Raw genomic sequence first — 16872 nt, 5'->3', positions numbered from 1 at the left:
ATTCTTCATATAAATGGTATCATCTGGTATTTATCCTGCCATGTCTGGCTTATTTCACTAAGCGTAATGTCCTTCAGGTCCATCCACACTGTCTCAAATGGCAAAATTTCCTTCCATTTAAGGAACGAATAATACTCCATTGTATGTATATACCAGTTTCTTTCTTTCTTTCTTTCTTTTCTTTCTTTCTTTCTTTCTTTCTTTCTTTCTTTCTTTCTTTCTTTCTTTCTTTCTTCTTTCTTTTCTTTCTTTCAAGATTTTATTTATTTATTCATGAGCAACACAGAGAGAGGCAGAGACATAGACAGAGGGAGAAGCAGGCTCCTCGTAGGGAGCCCAATGTGGGTCTCCATCCATGGACTGGGATCATGCCCTGAAGGCAGACAGATACTCAACCACTGAGTCACCCAGGTGTCCCCCTACACCACAGTTTCTTTATCCAGCTTTCACTGATGGACATTTAGGTTGTTTCCCCCATCTTGGCTATTTGAATAGTGCTGTAATGAGCAGTAGAGTACTAATACCTCTTCCATATTTTGATTTCAATTACTTTGCATATAAACCCAGAAAAAGGATTGCTGTGTCATGTGGTAATTCTACTTTAATTTTTTGAAGAACCTCCATACTGCTTTCCAAATTGCACCAGTTTGCATTCCCACCAATAGTATACAAGGATATCCTTTCCTCTGCATCCTTGCTAACTCTTGTTATCTTTTGTTTGTTTTTTTTTTTTTTGTTTTATGTCTTGGGTGTTTTTAAATTATTTTTTAAAGATTTATTTATTTACTTATTCATGAGAGACACACACAGAGAGAGAAGCAGAGACATAGGCAGAGGGAGAAGCAGGCTCCCTGCGGGGAGCCCGATGTGGGACTCATCCCAGGACCCTGAGTTCATGACCTGAGCAGAAGGCAGCCACTCAACCACTGAGCCACCCAGGTGCTTCTCTTGGGTGTTTCTTAAATTAGAAAACATCCTAATTGGTGTGGTACGGTATCTCTTTTTTTTTAGGTTCAATTTTTTATTTAAATTCCAGTTAATTAGCATACAGTGTAATATTAGTTTCAGGGGTAGAATTTAGCAAATTTAGCACTTCATCACTTACAAACAACACCCTGTGCTCATCACAAGTACCCTCCTTAATCCCCATCACCCATTAAACCCTCCTCCCTGCCCACCTCCCCTCCAGCAACCTTAAGTTTATTCTCTCTAGTTTGGAGTCTGTTTTATGGTTTGCCTTCCCTCCCTCCCCCACCTCATGTTCATTCTTTTTTTTTTTTTTTCTTAATTTCATTGTAGTTGAATTCCATTTTCTTGATGATTAGTGATGTTGATCACCTTTTTATATATATCAGTTGGCTATATGTATGTCTTCTTTGGAGAACTGTCCAGTTCCTTTGCCCATTTTTAAATTGAGTTATTTTATTTTTTGGTTATTGAGCTGTATTTTGGATAATAACCCTTTCTCAGATATAATAGGGCCTGCAGATATTTTCTCCCATTCCATAAGTTCCTCTTTCATTGTTGACTGTTTTCTTTGCTCTTTTGTTTGATGTAATTCTACTTGTTTATTTATGTTTTTGTTTCCTGTGCCTTTGGTGTCACATCAAGAAGTGATGGCCAAGGTCAATATCAAAAAGCTTTTTGCCTATGTTTTCTCAGGGTCAGTCTCCCTGGGAGTACATGAGCTAAGAGTTGGTTCCTCCAAAGCAAAAGTTGGTCTCAGTTGCCTAAAGAAAGACAGATACTAGTGGAGAAAACAACAGATGTCCCATCATAGGCAGAATTGATGATAATTCAGCTTGGATATTCCAAACTGCAGACAGGAAGTTTTTCTGTTGGTAATTGTGTGAGTCATCAGGCAAACTTTTATCAGCTCTGGACCAAAAACTTCCAGATTTCTTTTATGTGAGAGACTAAAATCCTAATTTGTTTAAGCCATTAATGGAAGCATCTTCCATATGGAAATAAAAACTAGATATATTTTTCATGTTGGCAAAAACCAATGCAAGTATTTCCATTGCCACTGGAAAACCCAAGGACTAGAGTCTTTTCATGGTATGTTTCAAGGTCCCTGTGTCCCTGTGTGAATTCAAGAGCAAAAGAGAGGCATGGAATTGAACCTCCTTATTTTTAAGCTAGTTGATGTGGATTCCTTCTTGAAAACACTCCTATATTCCAGTATGATGCATTCTTCATAATACCCAAATGTTGGAAATAAAAAACAATTATTAAGTTTAACATAATTCTCCTGTTCTCAGGAGGCTGTGTGAAAATATCTGATTTCCATTTGGTGGTAGTTTTAAGACAGGCAACTCTAATTGTCCAGGTAACCCGACTTGCAGGTCAACCAGCCATTAGATTCTTTGATGACCTTCTCCAACTTAGAGATTTCTATCTCCATATTATGCTTTATGAAATATTTATGTAGGGAAGATATCCTTCCTTTCTGTCTTTTTATTCAAGGCTTCTCATTTAAACTTGTCCTAGATAAAATCAATATTAAGTGATGATGTAAAAGAATTCAGAACTGTTTTAAACAGCTGCTAGAACAGTAGTTTAATTCAAATGAGAGCAAGTCTAGGGGGAGGAAAGTAAATGTGAATCTATCTTAAAGACAGCATTTAGGACCTGTTCAATGATAATCCAGATTTCATAAATGTTAAAACCCTTAAGTAACTAATTTTAAAAGGATACTGCTAATTAAAGAAATAATAGTTCTGGTGCTTGTGGCAGGAATGTATGCAAATCATATTTATTCTTTGTGAAGACTCTTCAAAGACCAGTAAAACTCCCATGACTTAGAATTTGTATTTTTATGCTGCATTTTGATTTGATTGCCCTTTATGTGGGAGGTATTGGGAGTAGAGAATAGGCAGTGTGGGGAGGTGGAAAGAGCATAAGCTGTGGAATTCAGAGGATGGAGGTCTCCTTCTGGTTCTACTGCTGCCCAGCGGAGAGTAGTGATTCACTTCCTCAGTGCCTCATCTTCCTCCTCAGAAAAGATGCTGAGTCCCATCCCAATTTTCACATCCTGTAATTCTGCAAGTCATAGGAGTGCACCTTACAAAGTAAGCAAGCGAGCAATCAATCAATCCTTCAAGTGCCTCCCCTGATAATAAGCCAAAATCCACTAGGCATTATGCATCGTACCATATATTCATTCATGCATGTACACGATACATACATTATACACATATAGCAGACACAGGAGACATCACACATATAGGTGATACACATCACATACATGAAACAGACATCATCTATACATTAGATATGATAACTGAGGGGGGCACTTGATGGGATGAGCACTGGGTGTTATTCTATATGTTGGCAAATTGAACACCAATAAAAAATAAATTTATAAAAAAATTTAAAAAGATATGATGCATATATCGTGTATGTATTACATGTATATAATGTGTATTCTCTACTAAGCATCAGACTCTGCACTGTTGGAGACTCATATAGCAGATGAAGAGAAGAGGTTCAAAGTACAGACTCTGCAACCGGGCTCCTCTCTTTGCTCAAGTCCTGCCACTCTACTTGCGTACCATTTAGTTAATCTCATTGCACCTCAATTTTGTCTTCTTTTAATTGGGTACCAGTTCGAAGTTTTTGCCTCATGGTCTGGGGTTAGGATTAAATGAGATAATATGTAAAAAAAATACATATATTAGTGCCTGGGACTTTGCACATATTTCACACATTACCACTATCATCCCATTTAATTTTCTCAGGATCTCTATCAATTAGGATTTTGGTTTGCAACCTTGGGAGCTTCCCAGGTGAAATCTGAAACTGGATCCCATACACAGAGGACAAGGAGAAACTGAAGGAAGAGGCAGGCCACTCCAGATTGGTAGGAGGCAATTTTAAAAGCAAGAGAACGTACATACAAAGTCGGTCTCGGGTGACCGCAAGATGAGTAGATCACACCTGGCCACCAGAATCTTAAAGGTTTATATGGAGACCTCAGCTGGGTTCAATTACATATGTAGTCCAGATGGTCTCAGCAGCACCTTATTCTCTCAAGGCTATGTCCTTGAATAGCTCTGGCTATGGGAACAGTGGGCGAAATGTACATTCCCAAGACAGGCAACTCTAATTGTCCAGGTAACCGACTTGCAGGTCAACCAGCCATTAGATTCTTTTGATGACCTTCTCCAACTTAGAGATTTCTATCTCCATATTATGTGGCATCTGAAGGTGATAAAGATTGAGTCATCATGGCTCCTGATATAACTGTTCTGGTCATGGTAGGCTGTTTGTGCTGATCTCATGGCAGAAAATTGTCAGGTGATGTAGCAATGTTCCTTCTCTTTAGTTTGCGTGGCTGACTTTTTTTCCAAGCTCACTCTGGCTTCAATCTAGCATCCAGGCACACCCCCGGCAGAGGGGCAGGAATGTTCCTTTATATCTTTAAAGAGTAACTGAAAGTGAGAAGAGGCAGCAATAACAGCATTGCAGAGAGAGGTGTAGGGATCTGCCAATGACTGCAGAAAACTTAAATGCTTTAGGGGAGAAGGTGAGTGTGTGAAATCATTGATAGATGCATATGTTAGTACCTGTGGAACTCCAGGTAAGCTGAAGGTGATTTATCATACCATGTAAATGGTCCAGTTTGGGTCTTAGTTCTGATCCTGGGACATCATGCCAGGTAAACTCTGCAATTTGTTCTATCAGATTCTAAGTGTATGGATCCTCACACTATGATGCATCCAGACCGGCATTCCCACAGGGTACTCTGGAGGTCATAGGGTATGAGAACCTCATCATAAAGAGAAGTGTTGCTCTCATTGAGGCCAGCAGTTCCCAAAGGCCTATGAACCTGGGCTTTGTGTGGGAGCATGTTTTTCACCTGTGACAAAATGCAAAAAACCAAGACAATTACATTTGCATTGGTTTGTAACATTTTTTATAACGTCCTACAGTATAATGCAGTTGAGTTATGGCTCTGGAGTAGATCCATGAAAAAAATCGACCAAATTGTTTCTTGAAATTTTTCTGTTCCTTCACATCCAGAGACCTTGGAATCCCAGTTAGAGCCAGTCTTCTGTTTCTCAGGAATAGCCCATTTGAGATAGCTGGTCCTTTTGCATGGCTCATTGGAGATAATTAGTCTTGCCTTGCCACTTACTAGCACGTGACCTGGAGTGGTTTAACGTCGCTGATTCTCAGTGGTTAAAAACTACAATGATTTATGTCTTATACCATATGCCTATTGCAGGTTCCCATTCCTCAGGGACACAGGCTGGAGGAGCCTCCATCTCTTGAGTCTTGCTGGTCACCATGCTCATGAGTCATGCCCTGGATTTTAAAGGCTTCCACCTGTAAGTGGTACATGCTACTTCCCTTCATATTTCATTGATCAAGGCAAGTTGTATGATCACACCTAACTTCAAGAGGGCAGGAAAATACAGTCCTACAGAGAAGTTCTTAGAAGAAGGAGAGACAGAAATATTGGCAAATAGCAGTAAGGCTAAATGTACCATCATTTACCCAACACTCCATTTCACTTATTTTAGCTCAGCATTTTTCCTGGTTGAGATAATTTGACATCCTGATTCTGGAATGAATTGTATTAACTACCAAATTTTGATATTCTATGGCATTTACCTAAAAGCTTCCTCTAGCCTCGTAGAGAGCTACTGACTAGTATGTTCAGATTATACTTGTTTAACGGTTTCAAGTCTACTTTCTTCATAAGGTGGTTATGAGGAATTCTATCACATTCTTTAAAGAAATCAAGACACATTATCTTTATATTTTAGCCTCAATTTGTTAATGTTGGGTCTCTATCAAGAAAGGAAATGAGATGCATTAGGGTGAAGATTTGATGTCCTGTAAGTTTGGAATAATATGAACCCAATGATAATTGGTTTTTTAGCTTTTATTTAAATATAGGACCAACAGTATTTATATACTGTTCTTTTAATAAAGCAAGGTAACATATTAATGGGACTCTTTAGTTTGATATTTGGGGGTCTTGCAGATGGTTGGAAGCTATCAACCAAGTACCAAGTCAGCGTTCAGAATAAAAGAGTCACTTTTTCAAGAATGACTATAGCAATAATAATAGTAAATACTTGCATGACATTTAGTGTGTGGATGTTTTGGGGCCAGGGCCCAAAGCACTATGTTCTATTGTCCAGAACTAATCACATGGCTCCACCTATCAGCAAGGGGGTTGGGAGATTTAGTCTTTCTTTTTAGATCGGAGAAAAGTGAAATGGTTTTGTATTGTCTCTGCCATAATGAGCTTTTTAAAGATTTTTAAAAAGATTTATTTATTTATTTATGAGAGACATAGAGAGAGAGACGTAGAGACATGGGCAGAGGGAGAGACAGGCTCCACACAGGGAGCCCAAAGCGGGACTGGATCCCAGATCCTGGGATCATGCCCTAAGGCAAAGGCAGATGCTTAACTACTGAGCCACCCAGGCGTCCCTAAAAGTTAAAGCCAGAATATTTTTACAAAGGCTAAACATTATCTGGAAAATTCAGAAATTAGCATCTGGGGGAAAAAAAAAGCCAGTATTAGTTCTTCCATATTTCAAAATGATACAAAATTCACACAGAAAGAGGTTGATTAGGTAAAAATACAGGAAACCAAAGTGTGATTTTTAATTAGCTTACAAGCTTCCCTACACTTCATTTGAGTGTGTGTGTTGGTGGAAGGGAGTGAGTAGCACCAGTGCCATTTTTTCAGGATTTAAAATAAAAGAAGTTAGTTTCAGGAATGAATACACATTCCAGGGGCACAGAAAAGTGGAAGAAACACCTGAACGGTGAGACTAGTTACCAGCAGAGGGTGCTGGCGTGGCATAAAAATTAAGATTCTATTTTTATTTTTTTATTTTTTTTCTAAAAACGAAGTCTCAGATAAAAGACTGCGGGTGTGAGGGAAAATGTAGTAACTGTTTGATCCACTTGGAGGTATGAATTCCCCCTGCTGCATGCAGCTCCATCTGGGTGTTAGCGATTTCCTGCAATGACCACATGAATTGTAGGCACCTTTCTTTCTTTCTTTTTCTTTCTTTCTTTTTTTTTTTTAAATTTATTTATTTACGATAGTCACACTCAGAGGGAGAGAGAGAGAGGCAGAGACACAGGCAGAGAGAGAAGCAGGCTCCATGCACCGGGAGCCTGACATGGGATTCGATCCCGGGTCTCCAGGATCGCGCCCTGAGCCAAAGGCAGGCGCCAAACCGCTGCGCCACCCAGGGATCCCTTTTCTTTCCTTTCTTTCTTTCTTCTCTTTCTTTCTTTCTTTTCTTTCCTTTCTTTCTTTCCTTTTATTTCTTTATTTCTTGGCACCTTTCTAAGCACAAACTCCCTGACATTTGCCCCCGTGTCTGTCTGTGCAGGACTGGGAGAGGTTCTGCAGTTTGCCTCCTGTGTTCACTGGATACTTTTAGCAGCTCCTGGCTGCTCATCTGTGGCACCGCTGAGCACGGGTTCATGTGGAGTCTCTACTTGATTCGCCCAGCTTTTATAAAACTATTTTTGTGTGTCCTAAAAAAATTTTAACCCCCCCCCCCCTTTTTTTTCCAACTGCCAATGCACGAGAGTCGCATTTTCTTTTCTCATGAGGCTGCCTTGCAAAAAACAAGGTAGCAAGTAGCCGGGAGTCTATCTAGAGGTTGTGAAAGGTCAGGTGGTGGAGACAAAGCCGGTTGCGTTTACGCAGAGGACATTGACCTCGGTGGCTGTGCCCGCGTGAGCCGGCCCAAGCGGGACGTTTGGAAGAGCCCCCCCTTCTCCCAGGAGGGCTCGGCGGATGCTCCTGCTGGATCCTGGCGGGGCCTCGGTGAACCCGCGCTTCCGAGCTGCTCGAGCTTCCAGGAGGCTGCCGGCGTTCTGGGCCGGGAGTCAAGGGACCCACTGGGTTCCAGTCCAGCCTGTCTGGGCCTCAGTTTCCTCGTCGGCTCCACCACCGGGTTGGACCCTGCTCGCGAGCTCTCTTCCAGCTGCTGGAAGAGACGTGCTGCTCAGACGTTCCTGAGCGGCAGGCGGGCTCCGCCCTCGGGCCGGGAGGCTCCGCGGTCAGCACCAAGGACAGGGGCCGGGGCCGGCCGAGCCCCCGCCCCGGCATCTCCCGGCAGGCCCCGCGGAGCGGCTGGAGGGGCTCGGGGGCTCGGGGGCTCCGGGGCTCGCGGGCGGCGGGGGCGCGGCGGGGGCGCGGGGCGCGGCGGGGGCAGCGAGGTGAGGCCGGGCCCCGCGGCGGGTCCACCGATTCTGCGCCAAGGGGCCGCCCCGCCCTCCGCTCGGCCGCTCGGCCCCGGGGGCCCCGCCAGGTCCTCCCCGCGCCGCCGCGGACCCCGCCACCCCCTCTGCTTCCCGAGCAGCGCCCAGCCCCGCCGCCGCGCCCTCGGGGTCCGGCCGCACCCCCGGCCTGCGCGCCCCAACTCCCGCGGGGGAAGGGTCCGCCCGCCCCTCTCCGCCCCCGCCCGCCCCTCTCCGCGCCCGCCCGAGCCCCGCCCCCAGGCCCCGCCCCCAGGCCCCGCCCCCAGGCCCCGCCCGCCGTTGCCCCGGGAACCGCGGAGCCCCGCAGCTGCAGGAGGCGCCCGGCCCCGCGGAGCAGCCCTCGCCGCCGCCGCCACCGCCGCTCGCGCCGCCGCCGCCCCAGCTCCAGCTCCTGCTCCTGCTCCGGCTCCGGCTCCGGCTCCGGCTCCCGCGCCCGCGCCCACTCGGTCGGCCATGCCGCCCCGCCGCGCCCCGGCGCCCGGCGCGCAGCTGCTGCCCGCGTCGGCCCTGCTGCTGCTGCTGCTCGGCGCGGCGCCCCGCGGAGGCTGCCTGGCCAGCCCGGTGCCCGCCGCGCCCCTGCCCGCGCCCGGGCCGTGCGCCGCGCAGCCCTGCCGGAACGGGGGCGTGTGCACCCCGCGCCCCGCGCCCGGCCCGCAGTCCCCCGCCGCTGCCGGCGAGCCCGGCTACCGCTGCACCTGCCCGGCCGGCGTCTCCGGCGCCAACTGCCAGGTGAGTGAGCGGACCCGGCGGCGCGGGGCGGGGCGGGGCGCCGGCGGGGACCCGCAGCCCCGGTCCGCCCGCCGCTGCGCGCTGCCCCGCGCGGGGCTCCCGCGAGCTTGACACCGGCCTCTCCTCCGCCGGGGACCGGGGGCGTCTGGCCGGGCCGACCTTGCACGTGCCCCTGCCCTGCCCAGCCCGGGTCTCCGGCCGTGCCAGCCTGGGGCTCTCGGGCGCGCGGCTCCCGGGCCTGGCCGCCACCCACGGCCACTGGCCACCGAGCGGCGCGCCCCTCCCGGCCCGGGCCGAGCCGCGCTCCGCCAGAGCCGGGGGTCCCTGCTGGCCCGGGCGGCTCGGAGGGGCCGGCTGGACCCCGCGGGCGCGGAGGGTGATGGGCTCCGTGCCGGGCGGCCGGACGCTCTGGGGGCCCCCCCTCCGGCCCTGGGCGTCCCGGCGCGGCAGCCGGAGGCCGAGAGGGCAGCTGCCCTTGCGCGGCCTGCGACCAGCCCTTTGCGGGCTCCGGACGCGGCGATGCCACAGTCGGGGGCGTTCGAGGGCACCCGGGGCGCCCCGGGCTGGACGCCCCTCGGCGCGCGCTCGGCCCCATCCCGGGCGGGGGGCGGGGGGCGGGCGCGAGGGGTGCGGGTGGCCCGCGGCCGTCCCCGTCCGGGGATTTGGGGTTTACAAGAGAATTTGGCAGAACGTACCGAATGAGGCTGGATTACAAGCCCGCTGACGCCCCGTGCAGCCTCTTAACCTACTAACGTGAACATTTTCCAACAGGCGATTCAGTATTGTTGTGTGTTCGGGGGCGAAAATCCTCAAGTCTCTATTCCAGGGCGGGGGGGGGGGGCAAATAAGGGATTTCTCTGGAATTATTAAATAAAACCGGGTGAATGGGAACATAACTGGGATCAAATGCTTTCTTTCCTACATTGGGAGTGGAGGAGTTTGTTTCATAAGAATTTTATAAAATGCCCCAAGAGTTACTTTGAGAATGCCCAAATGGACTCTTCTTTCTGCGGGAGAAGAAGGGCCACAGAAGAGATGAGATGAGATGAGATAAGCTTTAATTTTTTTTTTTTTTAATGGAGCTAAATGGGTTTGAGAAGCTTGACCTTGACAGCCAGGATTTTTTGCTCTGTTTCCTATTTTTCTTTAGTAGCAAATTGCCCACCTGAATCTGCCTTTTCAGTGTTGTGCCCTTCTTTGTTAACTGGTTCCAATAAGCTTGAATTTCCTCAAAGGGGATGATGATGATGATGATGATGATGATGATGATGAGTGTGTGTGTGATACCAACATCCGGAGTGGATTTGGGGCATGATGACTCTTTGGGGAATTTGCTGTTGAAGCCTTTCTAACCATTAGGACAAAATCTTGCTTACTAATTTCCCCTGTTGATTGATGATTTGTATGATTTTTCCTGAAGAAGTGAGTTGCAGGAATGCTTTTTATCAAACTGCTGTTATATCTGCATGCCTGAGTTCCATCCTTGAAAGACATAGTCGATTCAGACTCAGAGTATAGTAGCGATGGACAGAAAGAGGTAGGTTAGTGTGTTCTTCAGCTTAAATAAAGGGAAAGAAAGGCTGGGCATTGGGAATTTAACCCAACTCTGAGATGTGTGTGTGTGTGTGTGTGTGTGTGTGTGTGTGTGACTCGAAAATTATAAGCAATCTTCAAGTAAGGGAAAAACCTCTGCACTTTTCCTAGATGACTAACAGAGAAATATAAATATTTTTTTTTGGTCCTAAGTAGTGGCTTGATATGGAATGTAATTCATCTAGGAAAGACTCACAAACTAATTCCTAAATATTGCAGAACCAACTGGTTCAGAACAGATTCGGGGTTCTAGTGTAGCTCCCATTCCAGGCGGTGTGAGCTGTGGAGTGCTGCCCACCTGAGGAGAAGCAGTATCGAGTGTTCTGAGTTCCTCCTTGGGGAGAGAGCTGAAGGAAGTATGATTCTAACAGGAAAGCTTAGCATATTGGAGCCCGATCTGGCTGGGTTACCCAGAAGAACTTAACTCAGATGATTCAGAGCTTTATAACCCCTGGAAAATCGAATCCCAGTAATTTCAATGAAATCTTTCATGATGTTGCAGGAGTACTCGGCTCTCATTTTCTAGGGGTGGGGGTGGGGGGTGAGAAAGAAGGCAGTCTCCCCACTCTCATTTTCCAGGGGTGGGGGGGGAAGAAGGCAATCTCCCCACTCTCATTTTCTAGGAGTGAGAGGGGAGAAAGAAGGCAATCTCAAGAGAGAAGATAAACAGAGGGGAGGGAAAAACCCCTTACGCGTTCTCAATCACAGATCAGGGCAAGGGAGGTTAGCCCTTACAGACGCGGCGTACTGAGCTAGAACCGCCTGCTCCATGCTCGCTGGATACACTGGGGATGGAATTGCCGGTTGGTGAAGAGAAGCCTTTACACAGAGCGTCACCCCTCCCCCATCGCAAAGACAATAATGTGAGCAATGGAAACAATGGAACCAAACTTGGAAGTTTTTTCTTTCTTTTTTCTCTTTCCTTTCCTTTTTTTCCTTTTCTTTCCTTTTCTTTCTTTTCCTTTTTCTTTTCTTTTTTCTTTTCTTTTCTTTTCTTTTCTTTTCCTTTCTTTTCTTTTCTTTCTTTTCTTTTCTTTTCTCTTTTATTTTCTCGTTTCTTTCTTTCTTTCTTTCTTCTTTCTTTCTTTCTTTCTTTCTTTCTTTCTTTCTTTCTTTCTTTCTTTCTTTCTTTCTTTCTTTCTTTCTTTTTTTCTTTCTTTTCTTTTTTCTTTCTTTTCTTTCTTTTCTTTTTATGAAAATGCAGAAAGCCAGAAGCACCTGGTTAGGATTAAAATGGATTCAGGCTGTGTTCAGCGTTTGGGCGGCCGGCGGATGCCTCTGGCCCGCCGGGGGTGCAGGCGGTGGCGCTGGCGGCAGCTGGTGGCGGGCGCCGGCGGCCCTGCGGGCTGGGCGGTGGGCAGCGGGGTGTGCGGCCAGAAGTTGCGCTGCCGCCGCAGGAAACCCTGCCTGCCGTGAGCTAACCTGACCGCGCCTCGGTTTCCTCATCTCTGAGACCGAGGTCGACCTCCCGGGGTCTGTAATGAAGGGTCCGGTTAGGGTTTTTGCTGTGTGGCTGTTGACAGCTTTCCAGCCTCCGCTCATCCGGGCCAGCGGACCCGAAAACCTGGGTGCTGGGGCGGGTTCCAGCCGCGGAAGCCCCGCCCAGGCGCCCCGCCCCGCCCCCCGAGCTCCCCGGCCACGCCCTCTGAGCTTCCCAGCCACGCCCCCTGAGCTCCCGGCCACGCCCCCTGAGCTCCTCGGCCCTGCCCCCTGAGCTCCCCGGCCACGCCTCCTGAGCTCCCCGGCCACGCCCTCCGAGCTCCTCGGCCACGCCCCCTGAGCTCCCGGCCCCGCCCTCTGAGCTCCCCAGTCACGCCCCCCATCCTAGGCCCGTTCCTTTCTTCTCTCTTGAGCACCCCCCTCCCCCCCCCCCCCCCCCCCCCGCCCCCCGGATCCATTTGGGAGCTGATATCTCTAGAAAGGCCCATTATGTGAGCAAGAAACCTGTTCATAGCCTGCTGGGGTGTGTGTGGCATTTTCAGGCTTGACATTCAAACCAAATTTTGAGTGGGTGACCATCCTGTCTGTGGGATATCCACAACAGGGTTTTTGGGGAGGATTACATTAAGTGTCGTAAATCACTGAGCACCCGTGGTTCTTCCATAAATACCACCCCTTTCCTTTCTTTTCTAACTTTTGTACACATGTCCTATGCTCATTACCTAACTGTGTGAGGTGGACGGAACGAGTGTTGTCATCTTCTGTCAAAGGCAGAGATTAAAGCTCATTTTGACCGAATGACTAATCTAACATTTTGATTGCCATGAAAATCATACAACACTTAAAGTACGTATTTTTCTAAGGCCTCTATCACACTTAAACATAGTAAATCATGAAGGTTCAGTGGATTCTAAAAATATATACGGAAACTACCCTGCAGAGACATGATGATGATAATAATGGTGGTGATGACAATGGTGATGATGATGGTGATGGTGGTGATGATGGTGATGGTGATAGTGGTGATGATGGTGGTGATGATGGTGATGGTAATGATGATGATGGTGGTAGTGATGATGGTAATGATGATGGTGATGATGGTGGTGGTGACGGTGGTGATGATGGTGATGGTAATGATGATGATGGTGGTGGTGATTATGATGGTTGCTAAGTACCCGAGTACTTGTCATGCACCAGCACGGTTTTGGGGGCGTTATAGATAAAACTCACCAGTCTTGATGAACTGGGTGCAGCAACCATCCTTGTAATATAAAGTGCAGAAAAGTTAAATGACTGGCCCAAGGTCACACCGCTAGTGAGTGGTAGAGCTGGCGTTTGAACCAAGTAGCTGGTTTGATGCAGAGCTGTAGAGTTTAAAGTCCAGTCCTGACCCTGCTTTATTAGCTGTGTGACCTTATGCGAGGGCTGTAACCTCTTTGAGTGTTATCAGTAAAAAGGAGATGAAATGACCTGAGGCTGGTTTTGCTCGAAAACAATGAGCTTGAACAGTTCTGCTCAGCTGAGGTAATGACAAAGACACAGCAAATTCTCCTTATGCCGCACACAGCAAGCAGGGCTTTCACCTCGGAGTTAGAATTCTGGGTCCTAGCTGAGGTTATTTTTCCCATGATGACAAGCAAATGGGCACTAAATAAAAGAAATGCAAATATTTCTGGTGGGTTTGGAAAAAAACCCTCCAACTTCAAAAAGATCGAGACTGCTCTTCTTGCCTTTTGGGTTCATTGGGGAAAGCAGGCAGGTGTCAGGGGCGGCAGCTGCTCAGCCCTTTTTCTTTTGCTCCCTTCTAAATGGGCCAAAGTAGTGATGATTTAAATAATTTTAATCTGCATTATGTTATTTGTAAAACTTTTTTGTTGTAATGAAATAATCCTTTGCCAAATATTCAAGCCGTCAGGCACCTGTTTGTTTTTTCATCTCACGTTCCCTAGGAATCTTATCTTTTGGGATTAAAATGAAAATGTGTCAATTTCTGCACTTGGAGAAGAAAGGGGCTGCTTGCGGAGCTGTTTTTCATGCAAGTTAATTTTACTCACTAAGCTGATTCTATAATCCTCTCTTCTGATTAAACATGCTAACTTGAAACAATGGTTCTGCTTCTGATGAACCCATTTTAAAAAAGGATTTTATTTATGTAGTGAGAGTGTGCACAAGTGGGGGGAAAGGGGAAGAAGGAAAGAGAGAGAGTGAGAGCGAGAGCGAGAGAGAGAGAGAGAGAGAGAATTTCAAGCAGATTTTGTACTGAGTATGGCTCAGACGTGGAGTTTGATTTCAGGACCCTGAGACCACAACCTGGGCCAAAACCAAGGGTTGGATGCTTAATGGATTGAGCCACTCAGGTGCCCGGATCAATCCAATTTTAATGGAAGGTAGCTAACAAGCAACAAAAAGAATTCTGGCTCTTTGCACAGCATTAGTCTAGTGGACTTTTTGCACACGCACACACACAAGCTCACATGCACACACACGCACAGAAACTCACATGCACATATACTGACTCACAGTCACATGGCGATGTGTGCAGAATGTCCAATATTAGCTGAAGTGTCAAGAGACATTGCTTCTTTTTTACAAATTTATTTGAGAGAGAGAGAGAAAGTGAGCAAGAGAACACAAGCAGGGGGAGTGGCAGAAGGAGAAGGAGAAGCAGACTCTGCTGAGCAGGGAGCCCAATGAGGGGCTCGATCCCGGGGCTCTGGGATCATGACCTGAGCCCAAGGCAGACACTTAACCAGCTGAGCCACCCAGGCACCCCAAGAGACACTGCCTCTTTTTCTGGCTCCTCTGTCAACTTTTTGGGACCTTGGGTGAGTGATGGAACATCCCTGAACCTCCATGTTCATTTCTCTAAAATGGACTAATACTAAATAAATAAATAAATAAATAAATAAATAAATAAATAAAATGGACTAATACATTTGCCTTATTTTCTTTGTAGACAAGATGAAATTCGCAAATGGGAATACAGTAAAGTTTTATCAGTAAGTAGAAAGAACTATGGAGTTTTAAAACATTTTTTTTAAAGTAAAATGTCGCACAAATACGAAGTATACCAAGAAAAAAGGATTATAAGATTTCCATATAGAATATGATTATGCCAGTTTATTCCCTGAGATTGTCTTTCTTCAACAAACAGCTTTTAGCTTTTTTTTTCACCTACCAGGAAGAGTTACGCTACAACAAAAGCATCCAAAAGGAACAATTCCTTGTATTAAAATTTTGATAAACGTGTAGTTCTTTTGATTCTGAAATAAATGGATAATTTCTCAGAAAATTCCCAGTGACTTCATTTTCCTTTGAAATGAATGAGAAAAGCTTGTTAAAACCCTATAACAATTTTAGTGAAAGAAAGAAACAGTTGCTTTTCTTGGTGTTGTTAAATTGAAGTGCTTTTCCTATTTTGTTTATCTAGTGCATTCTTAGGAAACATCACTTTTCTCAGCTTGGCCACCTGACAAAAACGCATTCTGTCTTTAGCTTCTTTGCTTAAGCTTCTCATGTGACAGGGTACCATCCAAAATGGTTTTGTTTATGCCCGTATTTCACAAGCATCAAACAGGAAAGAAAACCTATCTGCAGCTGAAGGGTATTTGAGTCAGAAAACAGAATGCCCGAGTTGTATTTTTAGGTCTCACCAATTCAGTAGGCAGCTGTGGTCAGAGCTGCTTAACCCAGTGGCAGGGACTATAGGATCTTGGCCCCCAAATAGAAAATTCAATAACAGAAGTTTTGTGTACAGAATTTCTTTATATTTGCCCCTTCCTCCGTTCCTGACACTCCCCTCACCTGCCTGCTTATGAGAACCACTTGGGAGCTTTTACAGAGGTGAGTGCCTGTGTCCTACTGTCCCCTTGTCCCCCAGCTTGTGACTGAACTGGTCTGGGGCCTGGACACTGGTGACATTTAAATGTTGTCAAGGTATAATTCGACTGTATGACCAGGATTAAGAAGTTCCCCCTAGACCCTCGTCATGTCCACGCAGCCCCCACTGCCTGTCCAGCATGTCGCTAGCACGTGGCGGAGAAAACGAATATAGTAACACCTGCTCTTGGTCATTCTCACCAGAAAAGCATCCAGTTTTGAAAGGCCTGGCATTCCTGGCCCACATCCTCCTCAAATGGCAGAGGTTTGCATAGTGGACTTTGAAGTCTCCCTGAAGTCTCCCTGAAGATGGGTGGTGTGTGCTGGAGCGGAAAGAGTCCGGCATGTATTGGAACCCAGCTCTGAGTGCGTTGGATAAGTAATTCATTGTCCTGTGGCTTGGTTTTCTCATCTGTGAAAATGGGATCCTGATGCCAACCTTGCAAGCTGTTTGTGGCTTGGAAATATATCGAGCTCAGTGACTAGCCCGGGAGACATTCAACGAAAAGGTAGCTGTTGTGCACACCTATAGTAAGAGTCTTATTTATTTCATGCCTTTCTTTATAAAAGTGGAAGGCCTAGAAGGTCCTTTCCCTTGGACAAAAAGAAAAAAAAAAAGAAAAAGAAATCCTTCTCTACTTAATTTCCAAAGAGACCAAAATTCCATCAGTAGAGATTCATTTCTTTGGCTGTGATATATCAGATGCTAGAAGACTTGGATTCCGGTGCTGACTCCCCACAGCATTCACTTCCATTGGTTCTTCCTCTGTACTCCACTTACCACGGGGCGGCGCGGGGGGTGGGGGGGGGGCAAGAACAAAGAACAATGTGAACTGAGCATGCGCTCCCAGCCCAGCCTTTTATGGAATCATTTATTGCTTTATTTGAACACTAACCTGTCTTCAGTCAACATTCGTGATGTGAGTCTTAGACAGTTGTCCTCAAGCGGAGGGGCTTCTCTGAATGGCTCCTCGCTGCTCT

At 46.8% G+C, this 16872-nt stretch overlaps 1 protein-coding gene across 1 annotated transcript in view; it reads left to right on the top strand.

Moving 5' to 3' along the window:
• Window positions 1–8688: 8688 nt before the first annotated feature.
• The window catches only part of DNER (delta/notch like EGF repeat containing), a 320012-nt gene continuing 311828 nt past the window's right edge, over window positions 8689–16872 (top strand). Inside the window, exon 1 of the mRNA XM_077869106.1 lies at window positions 8689–8979. Coding sequence (XP_077725232.1) covers window positions 8704–8979 — 276 coding nt within the window. The 5' untranslated portion in view covers window positions 8689–8703. The remainder of the gene's footprint in view (window positions 8980–16872) is intronic.

This window comes from Canis aureus, chromosome 24 (genome assembly GCF_053574225.1).
Source record: "Canis aureus isolate CA01 chromosome 24, VMU_Caureus_v.1.0, whole genome shotgun sequence".
Classification (NCBI taxonomy): Eukaryota; Metazoa; Chordata; class Mammalia; order Carnivora; family Canidae; genus Canis; species Canis aureus.
This window is presented reverse-complemented; position numbering and strand designations above follow the sequence as displayed.